General features: G+C 46.2%; 1 protein-coding gene across 2 annotated transcripts in view; it reads left to right on the top strand.

Annotated features, from left to right (window-relative positions):
• LOC129829178 (FERM and PDZ domain-containing protein 2-like) overlaps positions 1 to 25,329 on the top strand; it is a 44,735-nt gene that overhangs the window by 10,239 nt on the left and 9,167 nt on the right. For both annotated transcript variants that reach the window (XM_055890783.1, XM_055890782.1), the window contains exons 6-22: positions 168 to 327; positions 409 to 480; positions 792 to 966; positions 1,134 to 1,269; positions 1,413 to 1,551; positions 6,267 to 6,419; positions 8,656 to 8,841; positions 13,280 to 13,439; positions 14,611 to 14,827; positions 16,519 to 16,616; positions 16,880 to 16,957; positions 18,037 to 18,144; positions 18,531 to 18,647; positions 19,084 to 19,262; positions 19,527 to 19,628; positions 21,092 to 21,185; positions 22,169 to 22,254. In XM_055890783.1, the coding sequence (XP_055746758.1) occupies positions 168 to 327; positions 409 to 480; positions 792 to 966; positions 1,134 to 1,269; positions 1,413 to 1,551; positions 6,267 to 6,419; positions 8,656 to 8,841; positions 13,280 to 13,439; positions 14,611 to 14,827; positions 16,519 to 16,616; positions 16,880 to 16,957; positions 18,037 to 18,144; positions 18,531 to 18,647; positions 19,084 to 19,262; positions 19,527 to 19,628; positions 21,092 to 21,185; positions 22,169 to 22,254 (2,260 nt within the window). The remainder of the gene's footprint in view (positions 1 to 167; positions 328 to 408; positions 481 to 791; positions 967 to 1,133; positions 1,270 to 1,412; positions 1,552 to 6,266; positions 6,420 to 8,655; positions 8,842 to 13,279; positions 13,440 to 14,610; positions 14,828 to 16,518; positions 16,617 to 16,879; positions 16,958 to 18,036; positions 18,145 to 18,530; positions 18,648 to 19,083; positions 19,263 to 19,526; positions 19,629 to 21,091; positions 21,186 to 22,168; positions 22,255 to 25,329) is intronic.

The following is a 25,329-nucleotide window of genomic DNA, read 5'->3' as shown; positions in this document are numbered from 1 at the left end:
TAGCTGTCGCCTTTCAAACAACAAAAAGGCACATTTTGACCCGGGAATACACATATTATCAGCTTTACAAGTACAGTTTTTTTTTAAAGGGATAGTTCACCCAACTGTCTATGGACAATAAGTTAAAGAATTTTATCCCTGTAATCTTGTCTTTTATTTTCTCCCAGAATTCCCCAAGGGTCACGTCACCGAGAGAGTTACTGCAGCTATCAGTCACGTAGCCCCTGTAGCCCTTACCTGGATGGCTTTCGCCGTGGCAGTGTCAGACCTGTACTTTACACATATCTAAACGAGTCCACGGTCAGTCTTAATGAAAAGAAAGCCAAGGTATGATATCATAGTGAGTCATGTGACATATTGAGTTGACATTTTTAGTAGTTCTTAATGTTTTCCTCTTTATTTCTGCAGGATATGGGTCCTGAGTTCATTAGGAAGTTAGACGAGCCTCTGGTTGTCTTGGAGCTGCCCGGATCCATTGTGGTAATTATGACTTTATCATCGACCAGTAGTCTGGCCTGCTCAGGTCAGGCCTCACCACCTCTTCTTATCCAGGCTGCATCACATCCGGCTGTAGTCCCATAGGGCGGTGCACAATTGGCCCAGCATCGTCCGGGTTTGGCCGGGGTGGGCCGTCATTGTATATAAGAATTTTGTACTTAACTAACTTGCCTAGTTAAATAAAGGTTAAACAAAATAAAAATCAAGAGCTTCATTAAATGCCTTTTATCATCACCCCAACTGTCATCAGTCGGTCTTTACGTGAATCACTATCTTTCTGTCTCTTAATCCAGTCAAAGAAAGGGAAGTCTCCCTCCACTATGAGGGAACTGAGTGTGGTCATGCCAAACGGACAGAGCATCCTGGTCAAGTGTGACGTCAAGTCAGGAGGAGGGGATGTCTTTGATATGATTGTCGCCCACTCCAATCTGGTGGAACACTTCTACTTTGGCCTTGCTTACATTGATGGTAAATGCACAAATATTGTATGTCGTTTACTGGAAACAGTTCATTGAGGTGTTCTGTTGGGTCATGTATGGCTGTGCTCGAACTACAGTAATGAAAAAGCTAAAAGTTGTCTTTAAATGGTTCACGTGTTTAAAAATGTCACTCTTCTTTTTATCTCTCGGTTTTAGATCATGAGTTCTTCTTCCTGGAAAATGACACAAAGCTATCCAAGGTCGCCCCCGACAGTTGGAAGAAAGTGCCTACCTCCACGTTTGTCCTTTTCTTCAGGGTGAAATTCTTTGTCCACGACATCTCTCTCCTTTTGTAAGTACCTCACATCCGCTCATGCTTACAGTGTATTGTATTCAAGGTCGACCTATGGAATTCATAGAGGTCAGGCAATAATGCAGATTGCCCACTGCTTTCTCTATGGAAGCATATTGTGTGTGAATGGCGTTTTTTGGCAGGCACAAACTGACTCGTCACCAGTACTACCTACAGCTGAGGAAGGATATACTGGAGGACAGGTTGGCCTGCCATGAAGAGACAGGCCTATATCTGGGTGCCTTGGCTCTCCAAGCAGAGTATGGAGACTGCATGCCTGAGGTATTTTAGACATTTTATTTGAGTTATATATCCTGTATAGTCACCTGATTGTCAAGGTCTAGGTGGATTTTACTGCATACGTACAGTACCAGTCAAAAGTTTGGACACACCTACTCATTCAAGGGTTTTTCTTTATTTTTACTATTTTCTATATTGTAGAATAAGTAATGATTATAACAAAAAAAATCCACATCAAAATCCTTCAGTTTAAGCTAGCGATAGCTGCAGGATGAGCCCCGTCTCAATTCACCACATCCGCCTATTTCGGCCTTCCGCATCTGCGGTGGAAAGTGGCAGGCTACAGTGCTGTTTATCAGCCCAGGACACATCCAGACAAATCTGTATTCTCAGGAAAACGTCTGTAGCATCAGAATGTGCCTAATAAACACTATATGGAAAGAGTAGACTTTGACGATCACAATGGTGTTCTCCGTTTTGCTCTACGACCCGCACAAGTGTCTGTATTCGGTATCACCGATGTGCCAACTTTTGTCTGTACCGTCCAACCTGTTTGGGCTACAAACTAATATGACCCCATTGTGGAAAGGGGAGACTCTACGACCCCACAAGTATCATGGGACCCGTCCGTTATTAACCCATACAAATGAATGGAGGTAGTTTTGTGCCAATTAAAAAAAGAGGTTAAATGTGTCTCCGCAATTTTTGTCCCTGAGCTTTCTTATATTTCCTGGATAAAAGAATGACACTTCAAAACCTTGTTTTTTTTTCTCCTTATGATGTATTATTTTTTTTACTGTTTTCTTTTGCCATTTATGAATGTGGTATCCAATGTGTTTTTAAATGGGCTACAGTAATAAAGGCCTAATTCAATATTTTATCAAACAATTAAAATCCATAATATGACCAACCTAAAACAATTCCATATGTTAGCTTAGTAGACCCCCCCCCCCCCCCCCCCCCAAATGCTTAGACTTTCAGAGGTTAGCAATGAAAAAGCTGTCTACAAAAAAAAAAAAGGATATACCATGATATTTAAAATTCTGAATTTAATAAAACAAACTTTTGAATGTTTTTTGTAAGGGTGTGTTAAGCTCCTCCTGTGCTACTTCTGCTCATTTAGAACTCCAGGCTGCCCTGACATGATCGGTATGACACGGATCAATGCAAAACACTCCAGAAAACCCTTTTGTAAGAGAATCATGGAAAATCGGACTTCTCTTTCGCTGTTGCTTTTAGTCAAACTACCGGATGTAACGGCTGGTGCTCTCCTCATCCTCGGATGAGGTGAGGAGAGAAGGATCTTCAGACCAAAACGCAGCTTGTGGGAAATAAGCCATCTTTATTATAAACACGATGGCAACACGAAACGAAACAAAACAATTTCAAAACTACAAAACAAGAAAACGACGTTGACGAAACCTGAACATAAACTTACATAACTAAACATAAACTTACGTACAGGAAACAGACGACATCGAAACGAAACGAAACAAACAAACGCTACAGTCCCATGTGGTACGAACATACATACGGACACAGGAGACAATCACCCACAAACAAACAGTGAGAATGCCCTACCTAAATATGACTCTTGATTAGAGGAAAACGCAAACCACCTGCCTCTAATCAAGAGCCATACCAGGCAAACCAAAACCAACATAGAAACAAATAACATAGACTGCCCACCCAAACCTAACGCCCTGACCATAAACACATAAAAACAACATAAAACAGGTCAGGACTGTTACAGTACCCCCCCCTCAAGGTGCGAACGCCGGGCGCACCAGCACAAAGTCCAGGGGAGGGTCCGGGTGGGCAGTTGACCACGGTGGTGGTTCCGGCTCAGGACGCTGTCCCCACACCACCATAGTCACTCCCCTCTTCTGTCTACCCCTTCCACTGACCACCCTAAAACTACTTTCCCCTAAATAAACAGCCAGCACCGGGACAAGGGGCAGCACCGGGACAAGGGGTAGCACCGGGACAAGGGGCAGCACCGGAACAAGGGGCAGCACCGGAACAAGGGGCAGCACCAGGATAAGGACCAGCACCGGAATAAGGGGCAGCACCGGGACAAGGGGCAGCACCGGGACAAGGGGCAGCACCGGGACAAGGGGCAGCACCGGGACAAGGGGCAGCACCGGGACAAGGGGCAGCACCGGGACAAGGGGCAGCACCGGGACAAGGGGCAACACCGGGACAAGGGGCAGATCCCGGCTGAAGGACTCTGGCAGGTCCTGTTTGGACGGCTCTGGCAGGTCCTGGCTGGACGGCTCTGGCAGGTGCATGCAGGCTGACGGCTCTCGACACTCATGGCAGACTGACGGCTCTCTACGCTCATGGCAGGCTGACGGCTCTCGACACTCATGGCAGGCTGACGGCTCTCGACGCTCATGGCAGGCTGACGGCTCTGGCTGCTCATGGCTCTCTGACGGCTCTGGCTGCTCATGGCTCTCTGACGGCTCTGGCTGCTCATGGCTCTCTGACGGCTCTGGCTGCTCATGGCTCTCTGACGGCTCTGGCTGCTCATGGCTCTCTGACGGCTCTGGCTGCTCATGGCTCGCTGGCGGCTCTGGCAGATCCTGTCTGGTTGGCGGCTCTGGCAGATCCTGTCTGGTTGGCGGCTCTGGCAGATCCTGTCTGGTTGGCGGCTCTGGCAGATCCTGTCTGGCGGGCGGCTCTAGCGGCTCCTGTCTGGCTGACGGCTCTAGCGGCTCCTGTCTGGCGGATGGCTCTGTAGGCTCATGGCAGACGGGCGGCTTTGCAGGCTCATGGCAGACGGGCGGCTTTGCAGGCTCCTGGCAGACGGATGACTCAGATGGCGCTGGGGAGACGGATGGCTCAGATGGCGCTGGGGAGACGGATGGCTCAGATGGCGCTGGGGAGACGGATGGCTCAGATGGCGCTGGGGAGACGGATGGCTCTGGCCGGATACGGTGCACTGTAGACCTGGTGCGTGGTGCCGGAACTGGAGGCACCGGGCTAAGGATAAGCACCTTCCTACTAGTGCGGGGAGCAGGAACAGGGCACACTGTACTCTCAAAGCCTACTCTATCCCTGATGCGAGGTACCGGCACTGGTGACACCGGGCTGAGGACAAGCACATCAGGATTAGTAGGGGGAGAAGATACAGTATGTTCAGGGCTCTGAAGACGCACAGGTGGCTTAGTGCGTGGTGCCCGAACTGGAGGCACCGGGCTAGATACACGCACTACAGGGAGAGTGCGTGGAGGAGGAACAGGGCTCAGGATACGCACTGGTAGCCTAGTGCATAGTGTAGACACTGTAGGTACTAGGCTGGGGCGGGGAGGTGGTGCCGGAAATACCGGACCGTGGAGACGTACTGGCACTCTTGAGCATTGAGCCTGCCCAACCTTACCTGGTTGAATGCTCCCGGTTGCCCGACCAGTGCGGGGAGGTGGAATAACCCGCACCGGCCTATGTAGGCGAACCGGGGAAACCATGCGTAAGGCAGGTGCCATGTATGCCGGCCCGAGGAGAGGCACTGGAGACCAGACGCGTTGAGCCGGCCTCATGACACCTGGCTCAATACTCAATCTAGCCCTACCAGTGCGGGGAGGTGGAATAACCCGCACTGGGCTATGCACTCGTACAGGAGACACCGTGCGCTCTACTGCGTAACACGGCGCCTGCCCGTACTCCCGCTCTCCACGGTAAGCCTGGGAAGTGGGCGCAGGTCTCCTACCTGCCCTTGGCCCACTACCTCCTAGCCCCCCCCAAGAAATTTTTGGGAATTACTTACGGGCTTTTTCGGCTTCCGTGCCAGACGCGTTCCCTCATAGCTCCGGTTCCTCTCCCCGGTAGCCTCTGCTCTCCTCAGTGCCTCCACCTGTTCCCATGGGATGCGATCCCTCCCAGCCAGGATCTCCTCCCAAGTGTAGCAACCCTTTCCGTCCAAAACATCATCCCATGTCCATTGCTCCTTTCTCTCCTGTCCCTTACTCCGTTTAATTTTCCCTTGCCGCTTGGTCTTAGCGTGGTGGGTGATTCTGTAACGGCTGGTGCTCTCCTCATCCTCGGATGAGGTGAGGAGAGAAGGATCTTCAGACCAAAACGCAGCTTGTGGGAAATAAGCCATCTTTATTATAAACACGATGGCAACACGAAACGAAACAAAACAATTTCAAAACTACAAAACAAGAAAACGACGTTGACGAAACCTGAACATAAACTTACATAACTAAACATAAACTTACGTACAGGAAACAGACGACATCGAAACGAAACGAAACAAACAAACGCTACAGTCCCATGTGGTACGAACATACATACGGACACAGGAGACAATCACCCACAAACAAACAGTGAGAATGCCCTACCTAAATATGACTCTTGATTAGAGGAAAACGCAAACCACCTGCCTCTAATCAAGAGCCATACCAGGCAAACCAAAACCAACATGGAAACAAATAACATAGACTGCCCACCCAAACCTAACGCCCTGACCATAAACACATAAAAACAACATAAAACAGGTCAGGACTGTTACACCGGAGAAAAGCAGAATGTTCGCTGTTTATCTCTGCCATGTGCATTTGCGTCATTCTGATTGGTCGAGAGTCGAGAGCAAAAAAAAAACATTATTATTACAAATTTTGACTGTCATAAAAATGTCATATTATTTGAATTGTAAAAGAATTTTAAATGCCCATCCATGGCAAATATTTTGTAATATTAGCTCTAGAAATGTTATAGTTGAGTGATGACTGACTTTTATCTGATATTTCCCAAAGGTTTATGGGAGGAACTACTATCGACCAGACCAGTACGTTGCCAAGAGCGTCATGGAAAAAAGAGCCTTGCCTTACCTAAAGGAGGAGTTACTACGGTTACATGCCAATAACTCCACGATGAGTACCGACGAGTCCGAACTTGAGTTCCTAAAGGTAACATGAGCCAATGAAAACACTCCATAGAGTTATGTAACCACATTTTTTTTGCCCTATTTTAATCCTTAATAAGAGTGTATATATATAACGAGTATATACAGTGCATTCGGCAAGTATTCAGACCCTTTGACTTTTTCCACATTTTGTTATGTTACAACCAAGATTGAACTCTTTGGCCTGAATGCCAAACGTCTCGTCTGGAGGAAACCTGGCACCATCACTATGGTGAAGCATGGTGGTGGCAGCATTATGCTGTGGAGATGTTTTCTGTGGCAAGGACTGGGAGACTAGTCAGGATCAATGGAAAGATGAACGTAGCAAAGTACAGAGAGATTGTTGATGAAAACTTAGTCCATGCAGGAGTGGCTTCGGTACAAGTCTCTGAATGTCCTTGCGTGGCCCAGCCAGAGCCCGGACTTGAATCCGATCTAACATATCTGGAGAGACCTGAAAAGAGCTGTGCAGTGACGCTCCCCATCCAACCTGACAGAGCTTGAGAGAGAAGAGAAGAATGGGAGAAACTCAAATACATGTGTGTCAAGCTTGTAGCGTCATACCCAAGAAGACTAGAGGCTGTAATTGCTGCCAAAGGTGCTTCAACAAAGTACTGAGTTAAGGGTCTGAATACTTATGTAAATGTGATATTTCCATTTTTTTTTTTTGCTTTGTCATTATGGGGTATTGTGTGTAGGTTGATAGAAAAAAACAATTGAATCAATTTTAGAATAAGGCTGTAACTTAAAATGTGGAAAAGGTCAAGGGGACTGAATACTTTCTGAATGCACTGTTAATATACAAAAGAACGTTGACACACCTTCAAATTAGTGGATTCTGCTATTTCAGGCACACCCATTGCTGACAATTGTATAAAATCGAGCACAATGCCATGCAATCTCCATAGACAAACACAGGCAGGAGAATGGCCTTACTTAATAGCTCAGTGACTTTCAGCGTGGCACCGTCAAAGGATGCCACCTTTCCAACATGTCAGTTCGTCAAATATATACCCTGCTAGAGATGCTCCAGTAAATTGTAAGTGCTGTTATTGTTAAGGGGAAACATCTCGAAGCAACAATGGCTCAGCCACGAAGTGGTAGGCCACACAAGCTCTCAGAACCAGACCGCTGATGTGTGGTGCACATGAATATCGCCTGTCCTCAGTTGCAACACTCACTACCTAGTTCCAAACTGCCTCTGGAAGCAACGTCAGCACAATAACTGTTAAGGAGCTCCGTGAAATGGGTTTCCGTGGCTGAGCAGCTGCGCACAAGCCTAAGATCACCATGCACAATACCAAGCGTAGGCTGGAGTGGTGTAAAGCTCAACGCCATTCGACTCTGGAGCAGTGTCCAATGGGTACTATTTAATGAAGCTGCCAGTTAAGGACTTGTGAGCCATCTTTTTCTCAAACTAGACACTAATGTACTTGTCCTCTTGCTTAGTTGTGCACCGGGGCCTCCCACTCCTCTTTCTATTCTGGTTAGAGCTAGTTTGCGCTGTTCTTTTAAGGGAGTAGTACACAGCGTTGTACGAGATCTTCAGTTTCCTGGCAATTTCTCACATGGAATAGCTGTCATTTCTCAGAACAAGAATAGACTGACGAGTTCCAGAAGAAAGGTCTTTGTTTCTGGTCATTTTGAGCCTGTAATCGAACCCACAAATGCCGATGCTCCAGATACTCAACTAGTCTAAAAAAGGCCAGCTTTATTGCTTCTTTAATCAGAACAACCGTTTTCATCTGTGCTAACATAATTTCAAAGGGGTTTTCTAATGATCATTTAACCTTTTAAAATGATAAACTTGGATTAGCTAACACAACGTGCCATTGGAACACAGGAGTGATGGTTGCTGATAATGGGCCTCTCTACGCCTATGTAGATATTCAATTTTTTTTAAATCGGCCGTTTCCAGCTACAATAGTCATTTACAACATTAACAATGTCTACACTGTATTTCTGATCAATTTGATGTTATTTTAATGGACTTTTTGAACTGTCGTGTGCATATATATCTATATATAAAACAGTTATGTCAGTCTAATTCATTCCATACTACTAATATGTGGACTAATATTTGAATCATAACACTAAAAGACTGTGGCACCTGCACAGTGCATTAAAGGCAAACATATGGTAATACTGTATATTACATACACATCTGGCTCGTATTCTTAGCCCGTGCGGGAAGCTTGCACGTCGGCCGTTCTAACGTCTAACATCTTACTTCCTCCCAGGCAACCCAGCAGCTTCCTGAGTATGGCGTTCTGTTCTACCGCGTGGGTCGCGAGAAGAAGCCAGTCATCGGAGAGCTGATCTTAGGAGTGTGTGCCAAAGGAGTCATAGTGTATGAGGTTAAAGATGGCTCCCGCTCCACGAGTCAGACATTCCACTGGCGGGAAACGGCCAGTATTTCCTCCTCTGTGAGTATCATGCATCTTTATGATAATGCAAACACCGTTTTTTTCCCCCGTTGGTGTTGCACTTTATTGAAGGGAAATGAGGAATGTTGAAAGTGAACGTTTACTGAATATACTGAGCAAAAATATAAACGCAGCAATTTGACACGTTTTACTGAGCTACATTTACATTTACATTTAAGTCATTTAGCAGACGCTCTTACAGTTCACATAAGGAAATCAGTCAATTTAAATTAATTAATTAGGCCCTAATCTATAGATTTCACATGACTGGGAATAAAGATATGCATCTGTTGATCACATATACTTAAAAAAAGGTAGGGGCGTAGATCAGAAAACACATCTCCTTCGCAAGGTTGATCAGGCTGTTGATTGTAGTCTATGGAATGTTGTCCTACTCCTCTTCAATGGCTGTGCGAAGTTGCTGTATATTAGCGGGAACTGGAACACAATTTCATACACGTCGATCCAGAGCATCCCAAACATGCTCAATGGTTGACATATCTGGTGAGTATGCAAGACATGGAAGAACTGGGACATTTTCAACTTCCAGGAATTGTGTACAGATCCTTGCGATATGGGGCTGTGCATTATCATGCTGAAACATTAGGTGATAGCGGTGGATGAATGGCACGACAATGGGCCTCACGTTATCTCTGTGCATTCAAATTGCCGTCAATAAAATGCAATTGTGTTCGTTGTCCGTAGCTTATGCCTGCCCATACCATAATCGTATCGTCTGAGATCCCTAAAGATTGGAAAGCTGCCGCAGTCATCCCCCTCTTCAAAGGGGGAGCCCAAAACTGTTACAGACCTATATCTATCCTACCCTGCCTTTCTAAAGTTTTCGAAAGCCAAGTTAACAAGCAGATCACCGACCATTTCGAATCCCAACGTACATACAGATCACCGACCATTTCGAATCCCAACGTACCTTCTCCGCTATGAAATCTGGTTTCTGAGCTGGTAAAGGGTGCACCTCAGCTACGCTCAAGGTCCTAAACGATGTCATAACCGCCATCGATAAAAGACAATACTGTGCAGCCGTTTCCATCGACCTGGCCAAGGCTTTTGACTCTGTCAATCACCGCACTCTTAACGGCAGACTCAACAGCCTTGGTTTCTCAAATGACTGCCTCGCCTCGTTCACCAACTACTTCTCAGATAGAATTCAGTGTGTCAAATCGGAGGGCCTGTTGTCCGGACCTCTGGCAGTCTCCATGGGAGTGCCACAGGGTTCAATTCTCGGGCCGACTCTTTTCTCGGTATATATCAATGATGTCGCTCTAGCTGCTGGTGATTCTCTGATCCACCTCTATGCAGATGATACCATTCTGTATACTTCTAGCCCTTCTTTGGACATTGTGCTAACAAACCTCCAGATGAGCTTCAATTCCATACAACACTCCTTCCGTGACTTCCAACTGCTCTTAAATGCTAGTAAAACTAAATGCATTCTCTTCAGCCGATCGCTGCCCGCACCCGCCCGCCCGTCTAGCATCACTACTCTGGATGGTTCTGACTTAGAATATGTGGACAACTACAAATACATAGGTGTCTGGTTAGACTGTAAACTCTCCTTCCAGACTCACATTAAGCATCTCCAATCCAAAATTAAATCTAGAATTGGCTTCCTATTTCGCAACAAATCATCCTTTACTCATGCTGCCAAACATACCCTAGTAAAACTGACTAAAACTGATGTAATTTACAAAATAGCCTCTAACACTCTACTCAGCAATTTGGATGTAGTCTAGTCTATCACAGTGCCATCCGTTTTGTCATCAAAGCCACATATACTACCCACCACTGTGACCTGTATGCTCTTGTTGGCTAGCCCTCGCTTCATATTCGTCGCCAAACCCACTGGCTCCAGGTCATCTATAAGTCTTTGCTAGGTAAAGCCTCGCCTTATCTCAGCTCACTGGTCACCATAGCAGCACCCACCCGTAGCACGCGCTCCAGCAGGTATATTTCACTGTTCATCCCCAATGTCAACTCCTCCTTTGGCCGCCTTTCCTTCCAGTTCTATGCTGCCAATGACTGGAACGAATTGCAAAAAACACTGAAGCTGGAGTCTTATATCTTCCTCAATAACTTTAAGCATCAGCTGTCAGAGCAGCTTACCCGTCATTGCACCTGTACACAGCCCATCTGTAAATAGCCCACTCAATACCTCATCCCCATATTGTTATTTATTTTTTACTCCTTTGCACCCCAGTATCTCTACTTGCACATTCATCTTCTGCACATCTATCACTCGTGTTTAATTGTGAAATTGTAATTATTTCGTCACTATGGCCTATTTATTGCCTTACCTCCCTAATCTTACTACATTTACACACACTGTATATAGACTTTCTATTGTGTTATTGACTGTATGTTTGTTTATCCCATGTATAACTCTGTGTTTGTGTCGCACTACTTTGCTTTATCTTGGCCAGGTTGTAAATGAGAACTTGTTCTCAACTGGCCTACCTGGTTAAATAAAGGTGAAATGAAAAAATATATATATTAAAATCTGTGGCATTGTGTTGTGTGACAAAACTGCACATTTTAGTGGCCTTTTATTGTCCCCAGCACAAGGTGCACCTGTGTAATGATCCTGCTGTTTAGCTTCTTGATATGCCACACCTGTCAGGTGGATGGATTATCTTGGCAAAGGAGAAATGCTCACTAACAGGGATATAAACACATTTTTTTTCCGGACTGAGCATATTTCAGGTCTGCTGAAATTTTAACATTGTGAAAATTCTGTGCAACTTCCAAAAAAAGTTTACTGTGAACGCTGAGGCTGTACCCGCTTTATGTTACACTTTTAACAGTGGCAAAGTAGCCTACTGTGGCTATTTGATCATAATGTAGGTCTACCAGAGTGGCCTACCATCAAAAACAATGTAGAAAATAGCTGTTCTATCATTCAGCCAACAGTAGCAGCCAATGTGTGGTGTTCAATGTAGGCCAACATTCCATGAGACATGCATGACATGACATTAACCTGTTTATCCACTTGTCCTTCAGACAAGGAGGTTACCTAAAATGTTGTTGTGTTGTTTGATGCAAGAAACCACTTTACAAAATCAAAAATGTGTGGAGTGGTTGAAAAACGAGTTTTAATGACTCCAAATCAAATGTATTTATATAGCCCTTCTTACATCAGCTGATATATCAAAGTGCTGTACAGAAACCCAGTCTTAAACCCCAAACAGCAAGCAATACAGGTGTAGAAACACGGTGGCTAGGAAAAACTGCCTAGAAAGCCCAAAACCTAGGAAGAAACCTAGAGAGGAACCAGTCCTCTTCTGGCTGTGCCGGGTGGAGATTATAACAGAACATGGCCAAGATGTTCAAATGTTCATGAATGACCAGCATGGTCAAATAATAGTAATGACAGTGAACAGGTCAGGGTTCCATAGCCGCAGGCAGAACAGTTGAAACTGGAGCAGCAGCACGGCCAGGTGGACTGGGGACAACAAGGAGTCATCATGCCAGGTAGTCCTGAGGCATGGCCCTAGGGCTCAGGTGCTCCGAGAGAGAGAAAAAAAGGAAGAGAATTAGAGAGAGCATACTTCATTTCACACAGGACACCGGATAAGACAGGGGAAATACTCCAGATATAACAGACTGACCCTAGCCCCCCGACATAAACTACTGTAGCATAAATACTGGAGGCTGAGACAGGAGGGGTCAGGAGACACTATGTAAACTTTCGACTTCAGCTGTACTTCACTTGTCAGTGTGGGGTATTGTGTGTAGATTGATGAGTAATTGTTTCATTTAATCCATTTGAGAATAAGGCTGTAACGTAACAAAATGTGTAAAAAGGGAAGAGGTCTGAATACTTTCCGGATGGATTGTATGAAGAAAATGTGCACAAGTGGCTTCATGCAGTTCTTGCTTTGATCTCAAAACAAGCAAATCTACTCACGACCACAGCTGTAAACACGGTCCAGTTCAATGTAAATGGCACAGATCCATATATGGTAATGGTCTATTTACATATAGGCCTACTGCAACTCTGATTGGTTATGCTGCCGGTCTTTGTAGAGTAAGGGCTGGGTTGTTCTCAATAGAATCCTACTCCAATGCGTTCTGCCAACAACAAAATCTCGTGCATAGTTGGTTTTGTTTCAGTATGTTGCATTGAAAGTGGCTAATATTGCGTTAATTCGATAGCAATTGCCACAGTCAAGAGAAACGTTGATAGTGTTAACAGGGAAAACTCTTGAAAGTTGAGTTCAATCTCATGCTTCTCTCCCTGGGCCGATAGTTCTTCCGGGAGGCAGTATAGGGGCTACTGCACGCCGGGTGCGGAGCTTAGAGGAAACATGTTGCGTTTATTTTTGTTCAGTGTAGTTGAATATAAAGATTTTGTCGCTGTTGTTTTGTTGGCTTGTTATATCTGTAAATGCCTTAACCCGTCCTCTATGTCCTACCACAGCACCGTAAATTTGTCATCGAGAGCAGAGGGAGCAAGAAAAAGCACACCTTAGTCACAGAGAGAACCAAGACGGCCACGTACCTCTGCAACCTTTGCTCTGCCCAGCACAAGTTTCACAATGAGATGAACTCTCGCCAGCTCAGTCACAGTCTGGCCTCAGGTCAGAACCTTTCATGCCATCCTAACTGGCTCGGGGTCAAAAGTTTTTTTTCCTGGTTTGGTAACAGTCAAGAAAAACTCCTGGCCCCATCCATAACCACTACTACTACCACATTCCTGTTAATACTATGCCAGAGACAGCTTGTTCTGATTTTATACAGTTTGTGTCCTGCTCTTGGTGAATCTTAGCCTGACTTTTTGCCAGACTCTTCAGCCATACAGCTAGCAAGCTATACACTGAGTGTACAAAACATTAGGGACATCTACTCTTTCCATGACATCGTTTTGGATTCACCTGGTCAGTCTATGATCCATTATTGATTCACTTGTTAAATCCACTTTAATCAGTGTAGATGAAAGGGAGGGGGCAGGTTAAAGAAGGATTTTTAAGCCTTGAGGCAATTGAGAGATGGATTGTGTATGTGTGCCATTCAGAGGGTGAATTGGCAAGACAAAAGATTTATGTGCCTTTTGAACGGAGTATGTATGGTAGTTGGCGCCATGCGCAACAGTTTGAGTCATCTAGAACCGCAGCGCTGCTGGGTTTTACACGCTCAACAGTTTCCTGTGTGTATCAAGAATGGTCCATCACCCAAAGGACATCCAGCCAACTTGACACGACTGTGGGAAGCGTTGGAGTCAACATGGGCCAGCATCCCTGTGGAACGCTTTCGGGACCTCGTGGAGTGCATGCCCCGACGAATTGAGGCTGTTCTAAGGGCAAAAGAGAGGTGCAACTCAATATTAGTAAGCTGTTCCTAATGTTTTGTCCACTCAGTGTATATCCTGCTATTGTACCATGTGGGCTCAATGATAGGCCAAACAGGGACATCTTGTGATTTATAGTACAGTTACAGTGGGGCAAAAAAGTATTTAGTCAGCCACCAATTGTGCAAGTTCTCCCACTTAAAAAGATGGGAGAGGCCTGTAATTTTCATCATAGGTACACTTCAGCTATGACAGACAAAATGAGGAAAAAAAATCCAGAAAATCACATTGTAGGATTTTTAATGAATTTATTGCAAATAATGGTGGAAAATAAGTATTTTTTTGCCCCACTGTATTAGAGTAATTTGCACACTTATTAGATCTACATTTACACCCATCTTGATTTCACTGTAGCCACTTTTGACCACCCATGATTTGAACTGAAGATCCCTTTCTCTTTCCAGAGGACAGCATAGTGCAGTATGCGGCAGTGTGTCAAACAGCTGAGAACAGCCATAGCCAGATGAACAGCCAGATGAGCCGGCGCTCTGTCTCTGAGACCATACGGACAGACAGTGGTCCCACCACACCGCAGGACGACTCCATGACCAAACTGTGTGATGACATTGCCGCCAAGATCGAGGCGCGGATCAAACAGCAGCGTGTCCTCCACGAGCAGGGGTAGGAGTGATGGAGAGCATGAAGTTCCCTTCCCTGTATTATTTCTTTCTATATACTGTACAGATCTTTTTCTTTCATTTCTTGCGTCTTTTAAGTACCTTTATACAGTGGCAAGAAAAAGTATGTGAACCCTTTGGAATTAGCTGGATTTCTGCATAAATTGGTCATAAAATTTGATCTGATCTTCGTTTAAATCATAACAATAGACAAACACTGTCTGTTTTAACTAATAACACACAAACAATTATACGTTTTCATGTCTTTTTTGAACACACCGTTTAAACATTCACAGTGCAGGGTGGGAAAAGTGAACCCTTGGATTTAATAACTGGTTGACCCTCCTTTGGCAGCAATAACCTCAACCAAATGTTTTCTGTAGTTGCGGATCAGACCTGCGCAATGGTCAAGAGGACTTTTGGACCATTCCTCTTTACAAAACGGTTTCAATTCAGCAATATTCTTGCGATGTCTGGTGTGAACTACTCTCTTGAGGTCATGCAACAGCATCTCAATCGGGTTGAGGTCAGGACTCTGACTGAGCCACTCCAGAAGGTGTATTTTCCTGTTGTCCTGTTGCGTCACCCAACTTCTGGGTGATGTCCTGTTGAGCTTCAATTGGCAGACAGATAGCCGTATATTCTCCTGCAAAATGTCTTGATAAACTTGGGAAATCTATCTGATAGCAAGCTGTCCAGGCCCTGAGGCAGCAAAGCAGCCCCAAACCATGATGCTCCCTCCACCATACTTTACAGTTGGGATGAGTCTTTGATGTTGGTGTGCTGTGCCTTTTTTTTCTCCACACATAGAGTTGTGTGTTCCTTCCAAACAACTCAACTGTCGTTTCATCTGTCCACAGAATTTTGTTTCAGGTGCACTTTTGCAAACTTCGAACGTGCAGCAATGTTTTTTTTGGACAGCATGAGCTTCTTCTGTGGTGTCCTCTAATGAACACTATTCTTGTTTAGGGTTTTACGTATCGTAGACTCGTCAACAGATGTTAGCATGTTCCAGAGATTTCTGTAAGTCTTTAGCTGACATTCTGGGATTCTTCTTAACCTCATTGAGCATTCTGCGCTGTGCTCTTGCAGTCATCGTTGCAGGACGGCCACTCCTAGGTAGAGTAGCAACAGTGCTGAACTTTCTCCATTTATAAACAATTTGTCTTACCGTGGACTGATGAACATCAAGGCTTTTAAAGATACCTTTGTAACCCTTTCCAGCTTTATGCAAGTCAACAATTCTTAATCTTAGTTCTTCTGAGATCTCTTTTGTTCGAGGCCTGTTCAATGCTTCTTGTGAATAGCAAACTAAAATTTTGTGAGTTTTTTTATGGGCAGGGCAGCTCTGATCCAACATCTTCAATCTCGTCTCATTGATTGGACTCTAGGTTAGCTGACTCCTGACTCCAATTAGCTTTTGGAAAAGTCATTAGTCTAGGGGTTCACATATTTTCCAACCTACACTGTGAATGTTTAAATCGTGTATTCAATATAGAGAAGAAAATAAAATAATTTGTGTGTTTAAGCACATTGTGTTTGCCTATTGTTGTGACTTAGATGAAGATCAAATAAAATGTTATGACCAATCTATGCAGAAATCCAGGTAATTCCAATGGGTTCACATACTTTTTCTTGCCACTGTATGTCTTTCGTCGAATGTTTGTAAGTCATTTCTCCCTGCATCATTTCCAGCATAGGGAGACCATTGTCTGGGAACCTGTCACCAGCCCTGTCTCGTGGGTCTGGGAAGTGTGGGTCTGAGGCACCCTCCATGTCTTCAGCAGCCAGAGGTATGGCTCGATTATCAGCTCCCAAGAAAATTAAAACCTCATAACACTGTTGAATCAGGGACAGGATCACGAGTCGACGTTCCCGGAAGCCTTCCAAAGCCGTGCACCGCGAGGAAGACATCCTAGCAACCGCCATAGTAGCCTATCATTATCAACCGAAGAGATGGCGTACAGGTTTCTAATGAGGCGCTGTGGTCGACGTATTTTGATAACAGGTAGCTGTGGTACTTCAGTCAATAGATGTTCTTTGTTGTGTTCAATAGATACCCCAACAAAGAGTGTCATACCAGAGAGAGAAGTCATTTGTGTGTCCTTAAAGAGAGACCCAAAGCTCGGCGTAGGTGAGTACATTACATTACATTTACATTACATTTAAGTCATTTAGCAGACGCTCTTATCCAGAGCGACTTACAAATTGGTGCATTCACCTTATGACATCCAGTGGAACAGCCACTTTACAACAGTGCATCTAAATCTTTTAAGGGGGGGGGGGGCTCAGAAGGATTACTTTATCCTATCCTAGGTATTCCTTAAAATAGGTGGGGTTTCAGGTGTCTCCGGAAGGTGGTGATTGACTCCGCTGTCCTGGCGTCGTGAGGGAGTTTGTTCCACCATTGGGGGGCCAGAGCAGCGAACAGTTTTGACTGGGCTGAGCGGGAACTGTACTTCCTCAGTGGTAGGGAGGCGAGCAGGCCAGAGGTGGATGAACGCAGTGCCCTTGTTTGGGTGTAGGGCCTGATCAGAGCCTGGAGGTACTGAGGTGCCGTTCCCCTCACAGCTCCGTAGGCAAGCACCATGGTCTTGTAGCGGATGCGAGCTTCAACTGGAAGCCAGTGGAGAGAGCGGAGGAGCGGGGTGACGTGAGAGAACTTGGGAAGGTTGAACACCAGACGGGCTGCGGCGTTCTGGATGAGTTGTAGGGGTTTAATGGCACAGGCAGGGAGCCCAGCCAACAGCGAGTTGCAGTAATCCAGACGGGAGATGACAAGTGCCTGGATTAGGACCTGCGCCGCTTCCTGTGTGAGGCAGGGTCGTACTCTGCGGATGTTGTAGAGCATGAACCTACAGGAACGGGCCACCGCCTTGATGTTACTTGAGAACGACAGGGAGTTGTCCAGGATCACGCCAAGGTTCTTAGCGCTCTGGGAGGAGGACACAATGGAGTTGTCAACCGTGATGGCGAGATCATGGAACGGGCAGTCCTTCCCCGGGAGGAAGAGCAGCTCCGTCTTGCCGAGGTTCAGCTTGAGGTGGTGATCCGTCATCCACACTGATATGTCTGCCAGACATGCAGAGATGCGATTACAAGTACACCGTTAACAGCATTGAGTCGTGTGTATATATACATTAAAGGACATGTTTTAGATTAGCACTAGAATGAAAAGTCATCGTTAAAAGGAAATCCTTTTTATTTGTTCAGGTATTGTGATAGTTGGAGAAGACACGGTGGGGAAGTACGACCTGGGTATCTTCATAGCATCCATCGTGCCGGGAGGACCAGCGGATAAAGATGGCCGCATCAGACCAGGTCGGTGATCAGGTTTTTTCTTCCCCCAGGCTTCTCCTCACAAAACTCACACCGGATTATGACGTCTGGTCTGGCTACACAAAACTTGTGGATAATAGCCTTGAATGCCGGGTTTAAAGGCTTTCTAAGCTCTTATGTGAGCTCTGTCTGTTGACACTCTGCTGGTTAATTAACAAAGACTAGGGGCCTTGTCTAGAGACAACCCCCAGTCCCTTGTCTTATCCCCTGCTTTTATGATGTTTACAAATCTTAATGAATTAGATAGGGGCTAACGGTTGATTCTGGGCCAGGACTAAGTGGACACCAACAACAAGATAAGTCATATTTCATTGAAATCTAAAAGTGGAACCTGATATATGAAATGTTACGGTGATGTTCTCCCTCAGGTGGGCGTCTGATCTCTCTGAACCACACCAGTCTGGAGGGCATGACCTTCAGTGAGGCTGCAGAGGTCATGCAGAACAGCCCACGGGAGGTCGCACTCATTGTGTCCCAGCCCAAAGGTACAGGATGTGTGTGTGTGTGTGTGTGTCTCTGCTCTGTTCACAGCTGGTTTAGTAGTAAACTGTGTTTTTGAAGTAGACGTGAAACTTGTTGGCTTTTCAGCTAGACACTAGTTAGACCCCCAAAATGCTTAAGCTACTGGAATTTGAATTGTTTGTCCTCTGTAGAACTCCACTACAGTAGATACCACCAGAGGATGGTGGAAGGAGCTATAGAAGGACGGGCTGGAATGAAGTAACTGAAACGGTATCAAACACGTCACATGTTTGACTCCGTTCCATTTATTCCATTCCAGCCATTAAAATTTGCCCATCCTCCTACAGCTCTTCCCACCAGCTTCCTCTGATGCACACTGTACGTGGGCAGAGGTTTCAATGACTTTCGATATTAGTTGATAATTCAATCGTTTTTTTTTCTTTTCGTTTTTCTTTACAGTGTCCTTGACACCCAACAACGTGAGATCTCCGCTATTGAAGAACTACGAGTCCCAGACCACTTTGATGACTGATGTACACTCTGGGGAGGACGACCTGGATGAGATCGTGTCTGTCATGTTGACGCCAAAGACTGGCAGTAGGCTGCAACTCCCTGACGTACGCATCCTCAATGCTCAGGTAACCCATGGCTACTGACCATCATCTCCTCCATGTTAGGGACAATACTGTACATACCGCACGTACTTACATTCAAGAACAGTGAAGCCTTTTGTGTGATCGACGATCGTTTAGATTTTATACACAAACAAGACAACGAACATTTAGCAATCAACTCTACATAATGTCCATTTAAATCTGATGAAAGAATACAAAAATACAATACAGCTGTTCTCGTGAATTGCACCATTAATCATTAACTCTTATCCCCTATACATTTTTCAGGATGGCTGCATCAGGGCTCCTTCCATGAACTGCTTCAGGGGTGATGAGATCTCTGTAGAGCTAAAGAAGAATGCTGGAGGAGGGTTAGGGATCAGTATCGCTGTGAGTTAACTCACCAACCCTGCTGTTTCACACCTAACGCCCTAGGACAACGCCAGAGTTATAGGCAAAGGGTGTATTTCCTGGTAGGCGGGAGAGGGATGGACCTCCTGTATTTAAGTCTATGGGGTGTACAGATGAGTTGACCACACCTCTCTGGACAGGAAGTTAGCTGTCTCTGGGTAATCCTTCAGACCCCTGGGGCTAATCACCTTGGAGAGGGAGGGCCTGCAGCTTGGAACCTGCCTGCCTACTGCACATTACAGTAGCCTACAGTAAAGCCCAGGTGTGTGTGTGTGTGAGACCCCGACCCGTTACCTAACAGCCTGTGACAGGTCAACCTCAACAGGCTACGTGAGTTACTCACCACTCACAAGGCAGGTGCAAGCTGTTGAGAGAGAGACTTAGGAGGTCGTTCCTTCTCTTGCTAGAACAAAAGATGCACATGTACCTACTGCCTACCGACCTGGTACCGACGAACCTGCAGTTTCTACTAGTGGAATCGCCCTGTTCGTCAGCGGAAGACACTTGACTTTGAGCCAGTCAGAGAGCCCGAATCTCCACGTGGCGGAGCCGACAGGAGTGGCAAGAAAAAGGATAAAAGAGGGCACTTTTCCCGGTGTAATCCACCAAGCTGCATAATGCATTGTGATGTAATCATAATGGTGCTAGTTATCTAGTTGTGGCCATATGGCTATTGGGCTTACTACAAATTGTGGCTAGTTAGCAACAACATTAGTGCAGCTTGCTGGTTAGCTAACATTAGCTATCTACAGCAGGCACAAGCCAAACATAGCTTAAGAAATCTGCTGCCATTTTGTGGTCTGGAGTATTTTAATGACGCTGATTGGCGGTTGATCTGTGCTATGTGAACAAGGATACTGACTTTTTGTTGGTGTCTTCTCATTATGCCTGTCCGGAATTCGGATGATGTGAAGGTGGACCAGGGATGAGAGCACACCACACCACACGCCTGGGTGTGTCTGTTGGCAGACATTCAGTTTTTTTTACCTCCTTGGTGTGAGAAACAGAGTGTAAGATCTTGTAACTTGATAAACATACATTATTGCTTTTAATCATCCCTCTCACTTACGGTAGCAGCCTGAGTGTGGGGACTATTGATATAAACAAAATATGAGGAGTTAACCCTTTATGGTACATTGTCATTACATTTTTGTCATTTAGCAGACACTCTTATCCAGAGCGACTTGCAGTTAGTGCATTTATCTTAAGATAGCTAGGTGGGACAACTACATATCACAGGCATAGTAAGTACATGTTCCTCAATAAAGTAGTTATCACCAAAGTAAGAAAATAAAATACAAAAATATAATACAAAAATGACATTACTGCTTCAGCAATTAGTCAGACATGCAAATGTTATGGATGGCGTATATTGATAAACTTACATTTCCACAGAGACTGTTATGTTGTTGGAAAATACCCTTGTGTTTCTGGTTTGTCAGGGTGGTGTGACCACAGGCCTGCGTCATGGCGGTGTCTTCATCAAAAGCCTAGTCTGTGGAGGGGCTGCTGAGCAAGATGGCCGCATCCAGCCAGGTGCAGTATAATCCTGAACAAGCTATATTATGTTACAGTGAAGCACCTGGAATAATAATGACACTAGGAGAGCACTACACTGGATTATTGCTGCACAAATTGAATTTACACTGAACAAAAATATAAACACAACATGTAAAGTGTTGGTCACCTGTTTCATGAGCTGATATAAAATACATTTTACATACGCACAAAAAAGGTATTTCTCTACAATTTTGTGCACCAATTTGTTTACATCCCTATTAGTGAGCATTTCTCCTTTGCCAAAATAATCCATCCACCTGACAGGTGTGGCATATCAAGAAGTTAATTAAACATCACGATCATTACACAGGTACACCTTGTGCTGGGGACACTAAAAAGCCACTCTAAAATGCGCACGTTTTTCTCACAACACAATGCCACAGATGTCTCAAGTATTGAGGGAGAGTGCAATTGGTATGCTAACTGCAGGAATGTCCACCAGAGCTGTTGCCAGAGAATTTAATTTTAATTTCTCTACCATAAGCCACCTCCAACGTCGTTTTAGAGAATTTGGAAGTGCGTCCAACCGGCCTCACAACCGCAGACCACATGTATGGCATTGAGTGGGCGAGCGGTTTGCTGATGTCAATGTTGTGAACAGAGTGCCTCATGGTGGCGGTGGGGTTATGGTATGGGCAGGCATAAGCTACGGACAAAGAACACAATTGCATTTTATCGATTGCAATTTGAATGCACAGAAATACCGTGACGAGATCCAGAGGCCCATTTTTTGTAAGGTATCATTGACCAACAGATGCATATCTGTATTCCCAGTCATGTGAAATCCATAGATTAGGGCCTATTTAATTTATTTAAATTGACTGATTTCCTCAAATGAACTGTAACTCAGTAAAGTCTTTGAAATTGTTGCATGTTGCGTTTATATTTTTATTCAGTATAGATTAGAGCGAGATGATGAATCACAAGTGTGTGTGCATGTGTTTGTGCACATCTAACAGGTGACAGACTGCTGGAAGTGGATGGCATCAGGTTTCAAGGGTTCACACATCAGCAGGCTGTGGAATGTCTGGCGAAAACAGGAGAGGTAAAGGAACATCAATATCTCAGCTGCAACCAGGACAGGGCAACAAAGCTTTGCTTCTGCATTGGCCTTCATCTGAACTGTGTATAAAAAATATAAGAGTAAACACTAACATTTTAACATGTGTTCTGATTATGTGCCATTTTGTCTTACGCAATGTGTATGTATATTGTAACAAAATGGTGACTGTCCAGTTGGTCCAGGCATGCACATACTGTTCCGTGTTTTGACGGCAGCCAGCTCAGTAGAGTTTCCCTCGGAGGCGTTGGAAGGTCTTTGTAAGCCTGAAGTGGACGTCCCCCACCAACCCATGGACAGCTCTGAGGGCATGGGCACGCATAGAACAAGGCTTCAGCCGCTGCCACACCACAGAGTTGTGTGTTGGTTCCCTCCATCTTCGAAACAGCAACCCATATGAATGGCAAGGTTGTCTCACTGTGAATAGTAGGCCTTGGCTTTGGAGCACAGAGGTGAGACTCTGTCTCCAACCAGCCCCGAACAGTTGCCAATATCGGGTCACCTTCCTGCTCCCTCTTCAGGTCTTGGTCATTCCAGGTCTCCAAGGGTACTGAGCTCCTGTCTGCTGCCTGAATTTCCACCACTGTGGGCAGGAAACCATCTTTTTGTTTCAAGTGTGGGCAGTGCATGCAGTCTTCCTCTTCACACGGCCGGAAAGACAATGCATCAGCGTTTGTATGGAGACGACCAGCCCGGTGCTGCATCTGGTATTCTCACTCCTGTAGCTCTTCGGTCCAATGAGTCACCTAGACCTGTGGCTCTTGGAAGTTGATGAGCCCGGTGATTGAGGCTTGGTCAGTACAAAGGAGGAACTGGATCCCGTAGAGGTAGAGTTGACCACAGCCAACAACTCTCACCGGGTGACACAGTAGTCAAGCTCGGCACGGTTGAGGTTCCGACTGTAGAAGGCCACCACCTGTTACCCATCCAGCCCCTCCTACAAAAGAACAGCCTCAATGCCCACATACCTTGCATCTTTGTCCATGATGAATGGGTGCTGGACGTTGGGGTATCCCAGGACTGGAGCCTTGGTAAGGGCCTCCCGCAATTCAGCGAATGCAGCAGCGCAGTTCTCATCCCAGTTGAACCGCTGGTCCTTGTTTGTAAGGCAGTGTAGCGGGCTGGCTACTGTTGTAAAGTCATTGATGAACCTCTGGTAGTAATAAGCTAGGCCAACAAAGCTTCTCAACTCCAGTGCTGAACCGACACCACCTTGGCTGGGTCAGTTGCGACTCAGTCTGCCCCAATGACTTGGCTTAGGAACTTGACCTACCGCTGAAGTAGGTGACACTTCTTGGGGTGGAGCTCGAATCCTGCCTGCCGGATGGCAAGTGGAACCTCACGCAGATTCGCCAGAGATCCCTGGAAGCTTGCTGCTTGCAAACAGAGGTCATCCAGGTAGACCACACACTTGTTGCGGGGGTTTGTGGCCAGCATTTGCTCCATAAGACGCTTGAAGGTTGGCGGAGCATTGCAGAGCCCAAAGGGTATCACGGTAAACTGCCACAGTCCTTGTCCAATCGAGAAGGCGGTCTTTGGCCTGGCTTCAAGGCCAAGCTCCACTTGCCAATAACTGCTGCGGAGATCAAGGGAACTGAACCACAGTGACCCTGTGATGGCGAGGGGATAGGAATCCTTCCTGGTCACATAGTTCAGCTGCCTGTAGTCTGCACCAAAGCGCTATGAGCCATCCTTCTTGACAAGGACTACAGAGGCTGTTGGATAGCTTGATGAAGGGGCCACTGTGTCTGGAAGAACAACAGGCGGAACAAGGGATATAGTGGAACCGGTGTCAATCAATACCTGGCAGGCCTCACTGCTGACGCTGCATGGAAAGTAGAGGCCCTGCGTCTGACCCAAACAACCAACTTGATGTTCCGCTCAACAAGGGGTCAGGGGACTGGGATGATGCTCCCCTCATTTCATCACCCCCCTGGCGTTTTCCGTCGACTCAGGGGCGGGCAAGGGATGAGGTGGGGTGGCGAGCGATGTGGCCTTTCTGTCCACAGCGGAAACAGATAATCTCAGGCTGGCGTTGACCTCTCTAAGTGGACCGTCGTAGAGTCCACTGCCGGTGCGCCTCACTGGCTTTGCAGACCACCTCATCTGAGTCACTCTTGGTCTCCACCTCAGTTTCTACCCACAGTGTCCTTGGGATAACCCAACTCTTTGGGCTCAAGATGTTTTCCAATCTTTCTGCTTCTTCCTGCGGCCTTAGACAGTGTGGCAGGGGCAGCCAGGCGAACATGCTGTTGGAGCCTTCCAGAGGAAGGCATGTAAGGCCTGTTTCTTCTGATCAGCAGTGGCAAACTGGGGGTAGCCTTGTCTGGCGTAATAACGAATATCTGTAGAGCTGAGGTCTAGTAGGGCCTGTAAGGCCTGGGAAAAGCTGCACAGCCATTTCCTCTTCAGCCCAACCATTTTGCCACGCAGCTAGCTGAAACTGGGCTAGGTAGGGTTCCCAAAACTCTACTCCCCTGTAGCGGGCCACCTTCAGCGTCCGGGTGGGCATTTCCATTCCTTGGACCACCACCATCTGATCCACGTCTGTCTCCATGTCACTGTGCAGGACAACGAGACACCGCACCTTCCTCCAGGTGGCACTATGGGGTGTGGTGAAGCAGAAAACCTCCACTGGCTTGGAGCAGGCTGTCCAGGTATGAGCCCTCCGGTGTAGGATCCGTGGGCAACTTGTCCGTTCCTCCCAGGCTCCGCTCATCCTCCTTCCCCCTCATCCATGTGGGTGGGGTGCGGGGGGTGGCACTTCCCGCTGAGGCTCAGCTCCTTGAGCTTCTCCTCTTCTTCTTGCCCAGTCGTCTTCGCCAGCTGCTTCACTGTGTCATCCATCTTGTCAAGGCTTGGGTGTATAGCAATCCCACTTCTGACACCAATGTAACAAATGCAGTAGCCCCGACCGGTACTCGAACCCAGGTACAGCAGCTGTCAAGCCAACATCTTAACTGTTACGCCAAGAGGTTCGAACCTCCTGACGAGGTCGCTAGGTGTTAACCTCTCTGGTATAAGTGGGACGGTAGCATCCCACCTCGACAACAGCCAGTG

This window comes from Salvelinus fontinalis, chromosome 30 (genome assembly GCF_029448725.1).
Source record: "Salvelinus fontinalis isolate EN_2023a chromosome 30, ASM2944872v1, whole genome shotgun sequence".
Lineage (NCBI taxonomy): Eukaryota > Metazoa > Chordata > Actinopteri > Salmoniformes > Salmonidae > Salvelinus > Salvelinus fontinalis.
Note: the sequence above shows the minus strand (reverse complement) of the source record. Positions and strands in the feature narration are given on the sequence as shown.